An 18,310-nucleotide genomic window follows, 5' to 3' on the forward strand; every position below is an offset into this window, starting at 1 on the left:
AGATGATTTGTCTCACACTGTTGAATTCCTCCCAGGGCTTACAGTAGTGTCTGACCTGTAGTAGAAGCTCAGTAAATATTTATTCAGTGAAGGGCTATCTTAATGCTTAGATCTCTGTTAAAATTCAAATACCCATTATCCAATATTTCCATCTGATAACGAAAACATTATAATTCACAGTGTGAGGGAATATTTTTATAAGGTGGGCGTAGGGAGGAGATGGTGAGGGTTGCTAAATGGAGAGCCCAGGGGTGGGTAGAACAGAATCTAGTACATGATTTTGTCACAAAGGGTTACAGGGTCATGAAGCAGACAAAATAATGGGGTCTCAGGAAGAGGTTAGGAGCAAGAAACTATAAGTTTTACTTGAAACTAATACAAAATTATACAGAATGTAAACTATAATAAAAATATGTAAGCGATTAAGAAATATATACACTTTTGTTTCTATTTTGTCATTGGTTAACTGCCTCAACCTCTGAGACTCCTGTGTTTTTCCTTCGGAAAACAGGCACACTGATGTAAACCAACTCACCACACAGAGTCGTGGAGTCTCGTGGAAACAAAGTTAAAGGTTTGGGAGCTACCTATCACCATAGAAATGCAAACAAAATTATCTGGTGTTACCGATAAATGTCACTCAAAGTGGGGACGAAGCAAAATGTTTGGGCTTAGAGGAGTTACTTCGTGTCATTAGTGTCACCTGGGAGCGGAGCTTGGCATCTCCAGGTCCCCTGCCCTTGTCAGGGCATGATCCGAATAGACAACAATGGCGGTCATTTCAGACGCAAGGAGGGCCCTTGGCTGTGGCCTGGCTTTATCAATAGAGCGCTGCAGAGACATGGTCTCTATTTCCTATCCTTCTAAAGTCCTGTGGTTCTTTCTGTGTCTATTCAGAAGGGAAAGGAGCATGAGCTCCATTTTCTGAAACGTAGATCAAAAAACAAATGGGCAGTTTTAGGAGGTCCCCCTCTGACCTCTCCCTCCCTAGACTTTCGAAAGACTTTGCTGACCAAAACGGCACCTTCCCCCCTCCAGCCCCCTCCCAGTCCAATGCAAATTAAGTAAAGGAGTGCAGTGGCATGTGACAATTAGAAATAAAAACCTAGAGAAAGGTCTTGGAGGCATCTGGGCCATCTGAGGAGGAGTCTGCTTGTCCATTAGAAAGATACTCCTAACTGGTCCGTTAGAAAGATACTCCTCACCGCTGCAGAAGCACAAATGTTTATTACTGGCAAAAAGGTTTTCGGTTAAATGTCAGTACATGGAATGAGGTAATGTGGAAGTTGAGATTTATAGGGAATAATCTCAGCAAATTGGTAGTCTCATGGAATTAATTTTTCTTTTAAACCTCTGTTGGGATTCTTGGATTGCAGGTGAGGTACTTTAGATCAAAATACTCTTATTTAGCCAGGAGCTACTTGGTAAATATCAATGCAGAGATTATATTTTTCTCTAGGCTCAAGAAATTTGTGTTCCAGACATTAGCATTTTCACAACCCCCCTATTCTGAATTCTTTGTCCAAGACAAAGCTCATAGTGCTGTGGTTGATGACTTTCTACTCTCTGACTTAGAAACCAGTCTAATTTGAACCCTAAGTGTGCAGAGGGGGGAAGGTTTCTTCTTTATACAAAAATACTAGCTAATGAATGTGGAATAAGTGACAGAATTAGAACAACTATAATTTTGCAATTACTAATGTAATTCTTGCCACGGCAAGCATCATCAATTAGATGTCAAAACCACGGGGTGATTCATTGGGAAACAAGCTATTCATGCTGTTTTGTAGTATCACCTGAAGACTGCTTGCTAATTACAAGGTGTCGTCACCATGGAGAGATAAGGTAAAATGTTCAAATAATCAAATTTAGCCTCACCAGTAGTAAGACACGGTAACATTGTGTGCCTCCTGATACAGTCGTTGCGATGTGGCATAACAGGCATGCTGCGATGCTGCCTATGTGGTAGCGTCCTTGCCGAGATATTTAACCTGAATCCAATAATGAGGATACAGTTGGAAGTGTTTGTGGTCAGGTTATGGGACAGCATCAAAAATGTCATTGTTAGCCCTGGCTGGCATAGCTCAGTGGATTGAGCGCGGGCTGCGAACCAAACTGTCGCAGGTTCGATTCCCAGCCAGGGTACATGCCTGGGTTGCAGGCCATAACCCCCAGCAACCGCACATTGATGTTTCTCTCTCTCTCTCTCTGTCTCCCTCCCTTCCCTCTCTAAAAATAAATGGATAAAATCTTTAAAAAAAATGTCATTGTTGTTCATGACCAAAAAGGTGATGTGATGGGATAGTTGTAGATTGAAGGACACTAAGTAGACATGACAACCAAACGCCATGGATGATCTTTGATTGGACTGTGGATCCAAAAAAGAAGAAATTATTCTGAAGACTATTTTAACATAATTGGATACAATTGAATGAGAACTATTTATCAGATAATATTGTATCAATGTTAAATTTTTGGTGTGGTGTTGGCATTGTGGTTTTTTTTTTAAATGATCTTGTTCTTACCAGATGTGTGCTGAAGATAAAGTACCTTGATGCCTACAGCTTACTTTTACTTGGTTCAGACAAATGGAAGTAAACAATAGGTGGATAAGTAGATAAAGCAAATGTAGCAGCACATTAATAACTGGTGAATCTAGGTGAAGGCAAAATAGGTATTTGCTCTAATAATCTTTGAATGTTTCTGTAAATGAAAACATTTTCAAAATGAAAGGTTAGGTTGGGGAAATTCCCAAATGTAAAAAGGGGGGTTCCTAATAACACAAAGATACTTGGTTACCTTTTCACTGTGGAATCACACTAGTCATTATTAGCTCACCGACATTCCCTCTTTGAAAAAGGGGGAAAAAGAGAAGATGATTATCAAGAAAGATCCAATGAAGCGACATAGAATTGACTGACTAGCGAAACAATGATTAAATAAAAATAAACCTCAAATAAAACTCTTGCTCAGTGCCCTAAGAGCCCATGTCACTATCTTTTCGTTTCTAGATATGAGACTGATTTGGCCTAACAAAAGGAGTGGTTAAAAACCCAAGTTATTAAATCCGCTTAATTAAAAAGTTTGATTGGGCTTACAGATAGATAGCTGCAGTTGTGTTTCCAATGAGTAATTGGAGCCTTTTAAAACTTCCAGACTTCGCAGTGATTTATCACTGTAATTATTCATTGTTTCATGATCCTAATTATCAGAAGAACTAATGCTTCAAATTTTCATGGAATGAGGTGGGCCGTAAATTAAAACTCACAGCACCTTGAAAAGAGCACACCTTGACCCACGAGACCACTGAACCCGAGCCCCGCGGGCCCCCCCCCCCCATGCGGCCGCACCTCCCCGGGTGCTGGGTGCGAGCATACCTGAGACTACAAAGGATTCTCTCCAGCGCGGCAGCGAGGAGGACTGCACCCCGTTGGCGTAGCTCCCCTTGTAGCCAGACTGCCCAGCCACTTTCCGAACGAGTATTCTTCCTCCGGAGTTATCGAGCACACCTCTATGAAGGGAAAAAAAGTTGTTTTGAAGGAGGAACAGATAAAATGGTATCTGAGCTGATCGATAGAACCTCAACTCCGCCTCCATCGTTACTGAGAGCTGGGAAAGCAGTGAGAGGACGGAAAGGTTTCCCTTGACCCGCGGCTGACCTGCGGCCCAGCCCAGAACCAGGCCTCGGCCCAGCACCGCACCGCCCAGCTCCGGGGTCCTTCTTTTTCCCCTCCCAGCACCGGACTGCTCGGTCCGGCGGGGATTTCTCTTTGCCACCACGCCTCAGATTTCTTCTCCTTGGTTTCCTCGTTCCCACTATTCTTTTAAGTAGAACTTCTCCCCTGACAATTTCCAGTTTGGTTTAGCGACATCGCAGAATGACTCCAGTTATTTCACAGGGTGTGTGTGGGATGACTTTTTTTTCTTAAATGAAGACTTTTTTTTTAAGATTTTATATATTTATTTTTTAGGGAGAGGGGAAGGGAAGGAGAAAGAGAGGGAGAGAAACATCAATGTGTGGTGGCCTCTCATGCGTCCCCCATTGGGGACCTAGCCTGCAACCCAGGCATGTGCCCTGACTGGGAATCGAACCGGCCATCCTTTGGAGGAATGACGTTTTTAAAAGCAAATTATTCCTTTTATTTTGGGCCAGGGAAGGAGCTAAATTAAACTAATCAAAAAGGTCCTCAAAGACTGGGATTGTGTATTTAAATTTCTAGGATTTTGTTCGTTTTAGATTTTGATGTGATGTAATGAACATATCTACCTCTTCCCTTCTGTGTGTGGCAGAGACTCCATTCTGGTTCTTTACTATCATGTCACGGTGTCATTTCTTTGCCCCAGAGGTTAAAATGGCTTTGGGGGATATCTGTAATTTATGGCACAGGGGAACTGAAAAAAAGTACTTAGATTTGTTTTTATCAACATCCTTCCTTCCCTTCAGGAATAAGACTTGCCATTTCCTGCTCTCCTGCTTTATGGTGAATCAACAACTTTCAATGCTCAACTTCCCCATGGTCCAGAAGAAAAGAAAGCAATAATAATACTTGACATTTAAAGCCCTGAATTGCTTTAAAATCAGTCCCACATGGTATCTCCCTGGGTCCCCTCAGCAAACCTATGAGCTGTGGAATGAAATGAATGCTGTTATTCCCAGTTCACTGAAACAGGCTTAGATGGGTTGAGTGACTCCAGATTTTGTAATGACTAAATTGCATGGTGGGGATTTGAACCTAGGTCTAACTGACTTGGAATCCTGGGTCTGTCCCACTTGGTCACAGTTGCCCCTCAGGGTTCAAAAGCACAGGTACCTCCTGAAGCGAACTCCTCACGTCTTTGCAATCCTGCCCTCTTTTCTCTCAGGAGCTCTCAGAAGCCTTACCTCACTTCCCCTAGCTGTAGACAGGTTGGTCTCAGCTGCCCTGACAGACCCCACGATTCTCACTGACCTGTCTCTGTGTTCTAGCTGCTCTGTTTGCTCTGGACGACCTGGCTCCCACTGCTGCCTCCCTCGGTCCCTAACACCTTCTCCACAGAGATTCAGACACGACTTTGCTGGGCCCCTTCCTAACAATACCTTAGAATTCTGTCTCACAAGTGAGATTTTATTTGGTCTTGTGCTATTTCCTAAAAATTTATTGAGTTAATTTTGTCTCCCAAGTTTACTGGAAATTTTCTGATGGAAAGGACTGTTTTATGCTTCTGTATTGGAAGGCTTGTCAGTGGTGTGCAGGCTCTGCTTTCCAAAGCCAATTGTTAAGCTTTCAGGACTGTGGGAGCTGGTCCATTTCACACCACTAGCGTGGAATCAGACATGATGGGAGTATTTATGCCACAAAATTGGTAGATCAGCCATGTTTACCAGCATACCACTGGCATAGGCAGAAAATTCTCATTATTGAAAAGAATTGCCCCGTGGTCCCTTTACTTGTGATTAGTGGGGGAAATAAAAATAACTTTCAGCTTTTTATTTCCCCCCAGAGAAACTATTCTGCTCTTAGATTTATATGCCATTGTATTAAGGAAGTGTGTGTGTGTGTGTGTGTGTGTGTGTTCATGCTTGTGCACGAGTATTAACTCGTGTGGCTCTGTCCTGCCAGGAAACGTGCCAGGCAGTGCTAGAGGAAGCCCGCGCCAACCATCCAGAATCCCAGCCTGGAGAGAGCCGATGTGGTGGAGCTGCATGGGCATGCGTGTGTGTGTACAGGGATGATGTGAGCATGCACGTGTGCAAGTATGTGTGGGAGGCATGCACATGTGTGTTTGTGCCCATGCATGTGTGTGTAGATTTATATACCTCTTTCCTTTTTGCATGAAAATGACTTCAGAATGAATGCAAAATATTTTTATTCCATAGTCTGGAGTTAAGAAACAGCATTTAGTGTTGCTTTTCTTTAATATTCCACTACTTATCCTTGATAGAGCTTTCATTGTCATGCCCACATTAAAAAATCAGCTCATCATCCCTGTGCAGTGTGGGGTGGGAGGAGAAAGAGGAGTATGGCCAAAAAAATTTACTAGTAATTTTTCATTCTTATTTTACACATTGATTGTTTTTTTCTTACTGCTTCTCCAAATTTCAGAGAAGACACTGGCTAGAAACCTTGGAAGGGAATGAATTTTACATCTTCTCCCCTCTCTCTGGCAGAGATACAAATGAACAATCAAATGACTAGTATACAAATAAAGAAAAGGAAAAGGACACCAGAAGCCTAAATAATTCAGAAACTTCACCTAGTATCCATTATCCAAGTCCTGACTTTGGAGCTACATCTCAAAGCCATGCCGGGTAGTGGTTAGGAGAGCAGGCACTGGGCTTGTGTTCGAGTCCACACTCTGATACTAAATTTTGATAGTGTGGCTTTATAAAAGCTACTCAACTTCTCTTCATCCTTAAGGTGTAGATAATAGTACATACTACATAGGGCAATTGTGAGGTTTAAGTAAGATATCACAAGTGAGGTGCTTGACACACATACATTAACCTTATTATCCAAAATATTAAATAAATAGATATTTCCTGTGTTTTGACTCTAAGCCTAAAAGAAAGAGGTTTGAGGATTCTGCGGGGGTCACTTTTGCCTCTCCTCATTTAGGCAGTGACTTAGTCCAAAGCACGCCCTGCCTCCTGCCCCCCTGCCTGGACCTCAAACTAACAGCTGACCAAACAGTGCCACCTCGCCTCCCCTTCTCACTTTACCGGTTCCATTTGTCTCAGGCCACCCCCATGGCTGGGACATTTTTTCTCCAAACTTCTGGGCCTTCCTTAGTCTCATCGCTAGTGTTTCCTTGCTCAGCACATACAGGTAGAAAAAAATGCTTTACATCATCAAGAACTTTGGTTTTCTTGTCACAGACATGAATCTCCCTCCCATCTTCACTAAAGTGTAAAGAGAAGCCCGTCGCCCCATCCACAGAGCACTGTGAAAGGCACCCGGGACCCCGCGCGGCTCCTGCAGAATCCCATGGGATAGGGCTGCCAGATGAAATACAGGATGCTCAGCTAAATGTGTACATTTTTGTTTGCTAAGTCAGGCAGCCCGGCACTGGCTCCCTGCCCACGCCCTGACTGCCAGTTGTTAAGTAGCTTGGGACTGCCCACCTGTGAACCGCAGCGGCACACACGCTGGAGTAGGAAGCGTAGACGTCTGTGCCGTAAACGTGGTATTTGGGGTCTTGGCATCCTGCCGGACATTTCACAACAAACTCAGGATTGATTATCTTTCCAGCTTTGACATCGCAGTTGATCTGAGGCACAGCTGAGGATATAAAATGAGGTCAAAATTACACCTTATGGTATCAGCTTACATATGTATGGGATGACTGTTAGGTCATAAATGTTCATTTAGTTAATCTGTGAAAGCCAGAGCCTGGGCTGACCTTCGATACCCTCCATATAATGAAAGCAAAGACGTAATTAATTAGGACATCCCTCAGGCCAAATGACTGACAAAGACCTTCCATTGCATTTAACCTCTGAGAGCAAAAACAAAAGGCTCATTCCTGTATTATTCTAGACAATCAATTAATTGAAGAGAGCTTTGGGAAAAGATCCACTTCCAGTGACCCGAAATATCATCTGCAGTCAATGGCTGGAGAGCCCTCGTTTTTCAGGTGCTCTGGAGCTAGCCCAGGGAAAGCGAAGACTCTCAGACAACCTTACAGGGGGGAGGAAAGCCATTCCAGGAAAGGCAAGCAGGGGATCGTGGGCCTAGGGGTCAGGACTGGCCCCGACAAGGATGGCCTGCTGCAGCAGGGGCCGTGCCCGGGAACCTGGAGGGAGGGTGGAGATTGGTAGGGCCAGGCCAGCCGAAGGAGGCTTGAGTGCTTGTGTTCCATGTGGGATGTGGGACGAAGGTCTTTGGACAGGGGAGATAGAAAATGAAAGTGATCTTGTCTTGGTACTAGAGGATGGGTCCTAGACCCATGGTCAAGATGGGGGTGATCTTATCTGCCTCAACGTGGTGGAAAGCTGGAACTCTGCGCTGAGCACCCAGAGGAATCTTCATTCACTCTTTCCTCCCTCCTTTTTGGCTCTGTGACAGCAATCGCCAGGCTAGTCCTGTCCAGTGTAGTAGGCAAATCTTCTGGAGCTGAAAGCTTGCCTAGGGGTGTGGTGGGTAGATGCTCTAATGGCAGGGCCTCCAAGGAAGAGTGGCTGCACCTTCCCTGAAATAAACACTTCCTGAGAAAACTCCTAGAGGACACTATACTGACGCCCTTTGAGCTGGGAGTGTATTCCGTTTTGGGCCCTATTCTTCAGAAGGGATTCTGAAACAGGAACACAGCTCAAAGAGTAAGCAGGCTCAGCAGGGATCTGGAAACTACCAAATATGAGGAATGGATGGCAAAAATGCGTGATTTGGCCCTAAGAAGGAGAGAACTTGGAAAGAAGTGATAGTTATCTTCACAAGTAGGACTGTTATATGCTGTAAAACCAGAGGCAGAGTTAGGACTAAAGGGTAGTGTTGCTATAGAGGCAAGTTTGGCCAAGAAGAACTTTTCCAGTAATAGAGTTTGCCCTTGTAGGAATGGGCTGCCCCACGAGCAGTGAATGGGCTAGAAGTATGCAAGCAGAGACTGAACAGTTGGAGAGGCGATTTCCACATTGGGTGGGAGGTAGAAATAAAGCCCCGCCCAGTGCTAGGAGTCTGTGATTACGTACATGTGCATGGATTCAGGATCTCTGCCAGGCCACCCACCCTCTAACTGGGTCACTGAGATGGTCTCAGAGCTGTTAATGGCTTCCAGCTGTATCCAGAATGCACACTCGTTTTCTTAACCCTTACAAACCTGAATGGAACAGAGTTGCATTTCATTCAGGCTGGAGAGAATGAAGTGAGAACTCCTACTCTTTTCTTAAACACCCCTCCCAGACAATCTTTGCCAGTCAGGGCTGGGCCAGCATGGAAGCCCTTCTCCTGGGAGCCCCAGGGCTGAGCTTGATCACAGGCTCAAACAATCTGTGGTTTCCATTAAGAAGTGGAGCACTGTGCTTAAAACAGTTTTGTGGTTTCATTCTTCCCACCACAGGTTGCCTCCTCTCCCGAGTTCTTTTCGTTTTATCTTTTATTCTTTTAAACCCTGATACTCAAGCCTGCATTTACTATTTTGAGTTAGAGTATTTTTTTTCAAAGGGCATTTTTGGGGCTGAAGATGCCAGTGTAGTCTCTCCTTAAATTAGTTGTTTGATCCCTGGGCGTAACTGAATGTGTTCATCTCTCCTCATTTCTCAAGATCACTTCCCCACTCTCAAATGCATCTACTCCCTTAGATGGAAAGAAAAGCAAAGTATTCCTCCTTGGTTCTTATTTATTTGAAATAGGAGGTGACAAGCTTCTTGAACTGGGGTTGAACTGGGTTGTAACTTTGGCTCCCTAAGATTTTGGACCTCCTGGCAGACCAACCCAAATCTTCTGAAGTTGAGGCTATATCTAGACACTTACTATATGAGTTTTATGTGACGATTAAACTTTTTGAAAGACTTCACTGTGCACATAGCCCTTGCAGTGGGATTTTCCATGAAGTAATTGCTTTAAAAAGATAAGGGGAAAAATTTCGCAGGGGAATATTTTGCTTCCTGCTAATCAATTCCCCCACCCCTTCCTTTAAGGGGCATCTGTTATTTATAATTGTTTTGTCCTGTTTGCACATAGGCCTGAGAAATATCTTAAATAAGATCTGCTTCTTCTGTACCCCACTGGATTAGCAAAACTGGTGGATCAGCTCATCCCACAGCGGGGGAAGGGGAAGGGGAAGGGGCGGAGGGGCGATGGCGGGGAACGTAACCAAGCTCACAGGCTCATGCACTTTGGAAAAACAAGGTGCAATGACAAAGTGTAGCTAAAGGTGAAATACCTGTTAAATTTGTACAGAATATCAAGCTGGAGAGAGTGAGCTAATTAAAAATTTCAGAATTACTGCCAAAGTCACTGAAAATTATAATGTCTAAATCCAGCTGGGAAGAAGCAGCCATTTGCATCCTCTGGGCAGCTAGTCTCCGAGTGTGTGGGAGCCATGGTTTCTTCCTTTACAGTCTCCTCACAGTTACTTGTGAAATGGCCTGTTGTCCTGTAACCTTCAAGAACCTTCCATTTATCCACCTTAATCCCGAATAAAATGACTTTTTTTGCATTTCCTCTGAATATTTTCAAGCTCTCCCATCTGAGAGCTTAGATTTTCCTTTCCTCTCTCGTTTTCCTTTGTTGCTTAGGCTCATTTTCATATGCCCCTTCTCCATTCTCTGGGTTTGATCTTAAAAGTGATATTAAGAAATTAGCCCCTTTAAGAGGACAGGCCAAAATTAAGGCAGCTCAAGAAGTATCATTCCCAGGAAGACATTTGGAAAATGACAAAACAGAGGGTCGGATGCTGAGGGGATACTGTGTCCATACTCTTAACACCAGGTCAGGACTTATTCAGAAGCCATGAAAAGGTTTACTCGCAGGAACATTTGGAGAAAACAAGAAGAGAGACTCTCCCATTTCTTTGTGTGTGGACAGTTGCTGGTGGCACTGAGGGAACCCTGAGCTAAAGTCACAGGGACCCTGGGGGAGCCCAGAGCTGCTTCGCTGGAGCCTTTGCACAAAGACTGTTCTTTGGCCATCTTCTTTTCTTCTCCCTTATATGATCCCTTAAAGTTACCTTGACTTCTCAAGGCCATAGTCACTTTCATGACACACCTCACATTGGAGTATCCTAGAATTTGCTAAGGATTCCTTCCCAGATGGCTAGAACTGTAGGATAACCTTCTGATGCTACTCACTGAGGTAATGAGTCTGCTGTATTGATCTCAGAGGGTTCCTGGGAAAAACTGGTACTGTCAGAGCCACTATTTTTGCGCTACATTGGGATCTTAGAGGTAGAAATGCAGATGTTTCTGTTCTGCATCGGGTCTCCCGCCTGGTCTAGCAACAGAGTGATGATTGGGTGATGCCGTGCGCAGTGAGCTACTGATGCAGCAAGCTGAATGCAATTGTGTATTCTACTTTTTATTTTGCCATTCATCTTTTCAACGATCCCACGCAAGCCATGTTGCTTCTGGAAAACAAATTTCCTAATCAATTTGAGAAGGCCGTTGTAAGTTTGCCTACTGTACATTAGTGAAGAGGAATTATAACATAAAAGCACTTACCCATAAACAGTTTTGCCATTAAATGGTTTTGCTGGACTGTGGTATTCAACTAGAATAAAATCCTATTTTAAGAGAATTATGCAAAAAAGTTAGCTAAACCAAATAAAAATGACCATTAAATAAAATTGGAAGATGAATGATTTCTTCTTCTTGATCCTAACACCCAGCAACCAGATCAGGTTAGTTCTTCCTTTGTAGGAAGACTTTGAAGGACTTCTGCTGCAAAGCATTCTTTTCCGTTTTTCTTAGGCAGTCACTGATCATTTGATTCAATCAAATTGGAATCTTTGGACAAAAAGTATCATTAGTTTTTTACTGCCTTGAGGAAGAATTCCAGAATCCTTAAGGCCTTTCCATGGTCCCCTCCATGGAACTTGCTGCATGTGAACACTGGTAGTTTTCAAATGAATGTTACCTTTCAGGCTTGGCTTGTATCAGTTCTCACACCTGGAACCCTTTTTCCCTTCATGTGTTTAAATGTTACTACCTTTTCAATGTCCCAGTTCCACTCATCTCTACATCCATCTACCAGAAAATGTACTCCAGGAGGGCAGGGATTTTTGTTTGTTGTTCAACAGGATGCCAAATGATTAAATAAATGAATGAAACCAACCCATTAGCAAGTCCTGTCAGTTTTATTTCCAGATCTGCTATTTCTCTCTACCTCCACCTTGGTCCAAGTCACTGACATGTCCTCTCTCAGCTATTAACACGGTCACCTCCTGTCTTGTCTTCTCCCTTCCATGTTAAGCATCCTTTGCCCCAGTCCTTTCTTCATTGAAAGGCCAGTGTGATGCTTTAACAATGCAATCTGATTCCATCCTTCTCCTGCTTGAAACCTCTCATTGGCTTTCTATTATCCTCAGGATAAGGTCATGTCCAAGCTCCTTAGATATCTATAAGGCCTTCAAGGATTTGGTCCCTAAATTCCTTTCTACTTAATCTTCTAATACTGTTATTTGAACGGTGAAAAGATGTCAGCCAACAAAGGCCTGGAAAAAAGACCTTCCAAGCAGAAGGAAGAGCCAGGACAAAAACTCTGATGCGGGAATGGGCTTGGTGGCTCGTGAACACAAAGGAGGCCAGTGCACCTGGAGCCCAGTGAGTGAGGGAGGGAGGTCCGCGGTCAGGTCTGGGAGGTCGGCATGGATCAAATCACATGGGGACCAGACAAATTACTAACCCCACTGTGACCAAAACGTCGACAATTGTTTTTGCTAGAACTTTTCAAGACTGCAAGATATTCTTTTCAGTAGGAATTTCTTGATAAGCCTACTGGAGATGGAAGCTGAGCTTCCAAGGGCCTGCATGGGCTTGTTATACGGGAGACAGAGGGTTGGGCATGAAATGGTAAAGAAGAGAGAGGGCGTGGAATGAGGTGCTGGTGGAAGAGCTTGTGTTCTGTGAGGTGACTCCTCCTTTTGATGCTTGCAAATCTCTAGTAAAGGCTCCAAAATATGATCAAATGTCCAAGGAAAGGAAGTTCCTTTGAGGAGCTGGTAAAGTGGCTGAGTCGCAGGGCAAAGCAGAACAGGAAAGCCATGGGAACACAGGAGAGGCTTGGGAGATAAAACTGAGGAGTATGTGTCAGATTCTCCAGCAATCACAGGGAGAGCTCCAGGCTTTTCGAAAGGTTATACAGAATTGGTATTTTCACAGATGTAACCTGACACCTGAGGAGCCAAGGTGGCCAAGCTAAGCTTGAGATGACATCAGATGATGAGGCTATAGCTTTGGTTGATGGTGGGGTTGGATTTACACCCTTACATATCTGATTCTAACACTACATCACATTCTCACCTGAGCCAACAAGCCTTTGCCAAGGAGATGTGCAACACTGGGGGGTTACGGAAATATTTTCCGTTGGTAACTAAAGATTTCTCAAGAAAGATGTGTATGCAGAAAGTTGGAGAAACCATAGGAGATGTGATGGAAATCGCTGAAAAAGACAAACCTGGCAAAAGGCACTGGCCTCAGCAGATAACTCCAAGCTCAAGCTTTAAGCACTTTAGAAAGTCTGTAAGGATTGGTCCTTCTAAGCAATGTTTTTGCCAGGTTTTAGAAAAATATCCACACTCCATGGAATGATGGTGATGGAGTGCTTGGATAACTGAGGTTAACTTTTCTGTAATGTCATAGCTTTTGGACAGCTTCAGGAGTCTGTGACTCTAAAAACAACTTATTTTTAGTTTACAAAACACCGCAATACACATTTTTTTCACTTGACCCTTAGAGAATCTCGAGAGGCATACTGTCCTCATTTTCCAGGCAGGTAAGTTGACTCACTCAAGCTCAGGTACCAGTTAAGTGGCAGATGTGGGATCTGAACTCATATCCTCTGACTCTAAACCCAAAGTTTGCCAGCTCTACCTGGCCGCCTCTTCCAAAACGGAAGAGAAGGAGTTAAATTGCCGCTTCCCTACTCTGATGCCAAAGGGCTTTTCTGCCCCGAAGGTCACCTGTGGGTGAATGAAAGATATGTCTTATAAATAGGTTGTGTGTATGAGTACTTGTGTGTCTATCTGTGCATTCACACCAAATACCTGCAAGGCAACTCTTCTAGTATGATTTTCCTTACATTGCTTTCCCTGAGAATGGCCATGGTAGACTTTACTTAACTAAAAATCTCCAGCGATGAGAGAGTCCCCCTCCCTTCTCACCCACGCACCAGAAGAGGGTTAGAAAGTTAATCCCCTTCCATTCCCGTGGTCTGGGGTGGGGCACACACAGCACTCTGTACGGAGAACACACTGGTGTTGGCACCAGTCGTCTAAGAAGCACTTGGGGTTACTTACAAGTCACTACAACTAGCAACATGTGAACCTGCTCAGGGAGCGGTATGCACATTATACCAAAATTCTACGACCACAGAGCTGTATATCTCTTCGTCAGTGTCCAATGCATGAAATAACTAAGTCCAGAACAGCGACCTCTACCTCAGTACTTCTGGGAATCATTCTGTGTCAAGGTTGATTGCAAAAGTCTTCCCATGCCGTACAAAGTATTAAGGTTAACTTATTGGGGAGAACTATGTGAATTAATGTTGTATATTTCATGCCAGGTTAAGGCTGTTTCAACAGACTTCAATATAATGAAAATATTTCAGAATGCAGCTTCACTGCCTTTGGAGAATAGCGTGCTTTTGTTTATCTTGCTGATTGTTGTCTTTGTGATCTAGTTTTTCTGTTCAGAAAACTCTCAGAGTCCCCACCCTCTAAGGTATGGAGAATAAAGCTTCTCAGATTGGCGTTACCTGGTCTGAACCCATCTTCCAGCTGCATCTCCCCTGACTCCCGGCGCTTCAACAAAACTATTCCACTCACTATCTCCCAAGGTCACCTTCTACCTGCTTCCCATGATATCTGGGCTTAGTCCACCTAGGGAGCCTCCCTCCTGCCTGGGCCTGTAAAATTCTACTGATTTTTCATGTTCTTCCTTGGATGCTCTTTCATGAAACCAGTATGAATCCTATTGTAGTTTGTAGTGATTTATTGTTGTTCTTTGTCCATCCATCCAACAAATACCTAACGAGCACTAAGCATAACTTCACGTTGCTTCTGGTTTGGCCTGGAAGACAGACTGTATAGAAAATGATATTATAATAATGCATGGTAAGTGTGTAGTAGAGGAAGTGTAGCACACTAAACTAGTTTTGTGTGTGTGTTTGTGTGTGTTGGCAGTGGGAGTTGGGTCCAGGAAGGCTTTCCTTTGCATGCATTTATTATATCTTGTGCTAGACTGGATGCTCACTGAAGCCAGAGGCTTTGCAGGATGGACTGACAGTCACGTGTTGGAGTTCATCATTACGCTCTCACCTGTGTAAAGCCAGCTCATCCGAACTCGCTTTGGACTAAGGCCGGTGCTTCTGAGCCTCTTCCCAGACTCCCTCACATGTAGAAAAGCTATTGAGGAGATTTTACAATTTAATAGTTTTTCCCTCTCTAGCACAGATACTTTGCCAGGCAGGGGGCTTTCTAGAGTCCTTGGTTGACATAATTTATGTGGAAACATTCGATGGGGTTTATTATGCTATGTGCTGAGAGAATCCTGACTTAGAGTAGGACGTTTTCCAAATGCGCCATCTATACATAAGTGAAGTTAATTCTTAAAATTCATAAGGTGCCATGACTGCTGCAGGAGTAGAGTGTTATGAACACCCCTAAAACCTTCCCTGGTTATTTGTAGCCTTCAACAATCAAGAGAAATGCAGCCACATGTTGGTCATTCATTAGAAACTGCTTGAGTAGGTTTGTGCTGACTGAGTCTGCCACTGAGATACCTCTGGGTAAGGTCCAGTCAACAGCTCCAACACATATCAGGAAAACAAGAGCCTTGAAAAAGTTACCGGTAAAAATAAACTTGATAAAACTCTCATTTCATACAGTGAGGTAAACTTTTCCACGGACTATACAACAGGTTAATTTATTAAGACATCAATTTATGGTTATTCTTATTGTATTTTCCCCATTAGTATTCTAAGAAAGTAGTCAGGCTTTCACGTTCTCAGGGGACCTCCTTGGATGTTCTAGATTTCGCAAGGCATCCGGGGACTGGGACAGGGAAGGAGAAATTTTCTGTAATTATGGAATTTGACTTTTTTAGTACCTGGGGCAACTGAGGGCTGTCTGGACACTGGAGAGGACCCGTCCACGCTAATGTTCACACTCCTATCTGTAAGCTGCCCTGATCTTGGCTCTCTCTCTAGCCCACCAGTTTCGAATTTTACTGGGCATTGGAATCACCTGGAGAGCTTGTTAAAACACGGACTGCTGCCTTCTCCCTTCCCCCTGGAGTTCTGCACTCAGGGGTCTGGGGTGGGTGGGCAGGAGCTTCCCAGACATGCTGGTGGTGCTGGTCCAGGCGCGGCCTCTGAGAACCACTGACTGAAGCCGAAGTGATTTGTTTAAAGCCCTGCTTTTATGATTTTGCTTTTCCACTTGAAGCCCTCAGTAGCTCCTTGGAAGATATATTTTGAGGTGTCAACTCTAAGAGTAAAAGGATCCATAAACACCCCCAGAGGAGTCAGAGATGTCTAGGTATACCAGAGACAATTGTGAGATGTGTGCATTCATCGCTCAGGGAGATAAGGGAAGTTGTAACTGCTCTGTTTTCTGCTTCACTGTAAATTTGTACGGTAAATTCTTGGTAGAATTCTTGTGAAATTCTTGGTAGACACTTTTATCCCATCTGAACATGGGTATAAATCTGCAATGCTTACTTATTAACAAATTGTGTTCTCTTTCTTCTGTCTCTACATGTTGGTACAAAGGGATTTTTTGTTGTTGTTGTTGCCAGGATTGTTTTATTTCCCTAACTCAACTCTATCCACTTTACTCTTCTCTGAACCACTTTCCCAGCATAGGCTGATGCAAGTAGATTGTCCTCTGCCAGGAATTTGGCATCTGGACTGAGAGATACGGTCCGCACAGAGAGAGCAGGAGACAGTGAGGCAGACATGCAGGGAAGCAGAGGTGCCGATTCCTGAGGTATTTACAACAGGGGGACAGTCCAAATGAATTCTAGCTGTCATCCCTGCCGTGGGTTCTGCGAACTACCCCACATCCTGCTCTAATCCTCTTTATTGCTTAAGCAAATTGGCTGTGGATTTCTGCTAATTGCATCCAAAATAACCTGCACTGAGATACTTCCCATTGCCTTCATGATGAAGTCCAGATGCCTGGACATGGAAACAGGATCTTCAGGATGTGGCAGCTGCTTACCCCTCCATCTCTTATCTCAACACGCTGACCTCCTATTCTATATTTCATCCACACTTAGCTACTTTTAAAAAGTTCTTTCCACTCTTTGGGACTTGGGTGTGATGTTTTCTCTCTGCTCATAATACTCTTTTCTCCTTATTGCTTGGCCAATTCCTATTTGGCCTTCAGATGTGAGTGTATGTGCATCGCTTTTTCCACGAAGCCCTCCCAGATACACAGCTTCTTCTCCATATTCTCAGAGTAACTTTAGCTCCTGAGTCCAAGCACTTACGTGTATATACATTATAATTGCCTGCTGACTTGTCTTTCTTCCTCCCTGGATTTTGAGTTCTGCTAGGGCAAAGACTCTGTCTGCATTGCCATTGTATCTGGCATCTAAATACGGTAGCTGGCACTTGGCTGGCACCTAATACATGCTTGTCAAATGAATGAATGATGTGCCTCCCTTGCCATCAGTCACTTACCCATGTGGCAGATTCACCACACCGAGTAGAAAAAATGAAAATCACTTTGGCCTCAAGCTATAGATTGTAATTTGGAAATACTCCTGAGGTAAAGAATCAGATATCGGCCACACTTTGGGAATATCCTATTACCTTCATTGTATCGTTTTCCCCCGTTGTTTAATGATTGTGCCGGAGTTTCTAATTAGAGAAAAAGGCCTCATGCACTTATTGATTCAAAAGTGCTAGGGAGATTTTGAGAATAAGGGTAGAGTTTAGCATATCAGAAATTCAATCCATTTACGATCCCTCAAAGAGGTTTGCCCTGGGGTCATTCAGCGCGGGACTTTCATGGTCACTGAAACGGTAGTCACGGCACCTTTCGTGATTTCTGTACAGGAGCTCACGAAGATACTGGAAACAACTCAGAGGAATTTATACCTGGGTGTGCATTTGTCTCCATATGAACCCAGTCATTGTTTTGAACACATGTCTGCCCTTGGGCCTGTTCTCTTGGCTCTTGGTCCTGACAGGAATAAACAAACAACTGATTCCTTTTTAGCGTTTCAGGCTAGGAGGCTGTGGACGGCTGCCCTTCTGGTCTCATTTCAACAAGCAATCCCACAGGGAGGGTTTAAAGGAGCAGAAGAAAAAGAGAATGGTGTGTGAAGCAGATCTCTTCTATTTCAAATTATTAATTTGCTGATATCGCGGCACCTCAATGATTACATGCCCATGAAGACGTTTCGGTTGTGGAGAGCACAGGACACTGATTATATCTAAAGCCTTTCTTTAATGGTCCTTCCTCCACATGCCTTAACGCAAGCCTCCGGCAAGCCCGCAAATCTGGATCCAGATGTCTCAGTGCGCTCACAGCGTTTGAGTGTGAAATCTCCCATCCATGTCCTGGCCTGCTAGTTACTACTCAACATCCCTTCCCCCTTCTTTCCTAGTTGTGTGGAGGCTTGAAATCAAGACATTTCCCACTCTCCTTTAACGAGGGCCAATGGCAT

General features: G+C 43.9%; 1 protein-coding gene across 2 annotated transcripts in view; it reads right to left on the reverse strand.

Moving 5' to 3' along the window:
• Positions 1–18,310, reverse strand: part of VIT (vitrin) — a 93,637-nt gene that overhangs the window by 44,653 nt on the left and 30,674 nt on the right. For both annotated transcript variants that reach the window (XM_045828795.1, XM_045828797.1), the window contains 2 exons: positions 7,103–7,259; positions 3,378–3,511 (listed from right to left, as the gene is read on the reverse strand). In XM_045828795.1, the coding sequence (XP_045684751.1) occupies positions 3,378–3,511; positions 7,103–7,259 (291 nt within the window). The remainder of the gene's footprint in view (positions 1–3,377; positions 3,512–7,102; positions 7,260–18,310) is intronic.

The sequence above is a fragment of the Phyllostomus hastatus genome, unplaced genomic scaffold, assembly GCF_019186645.2.
Source record: "Phyllostomus hastatus isolate PE091 unplaced genomic scaffold, TTU_PhHast_1.1 phas_scaffold_78, whole genome shotgun sequence".
Lineage (NCBI taxonomy): Eukaryota > Metazoa > Chordata > Mammalia > Chiroptera > Phyllostomidae > Phyllostomus > Phyllostomus hastatus.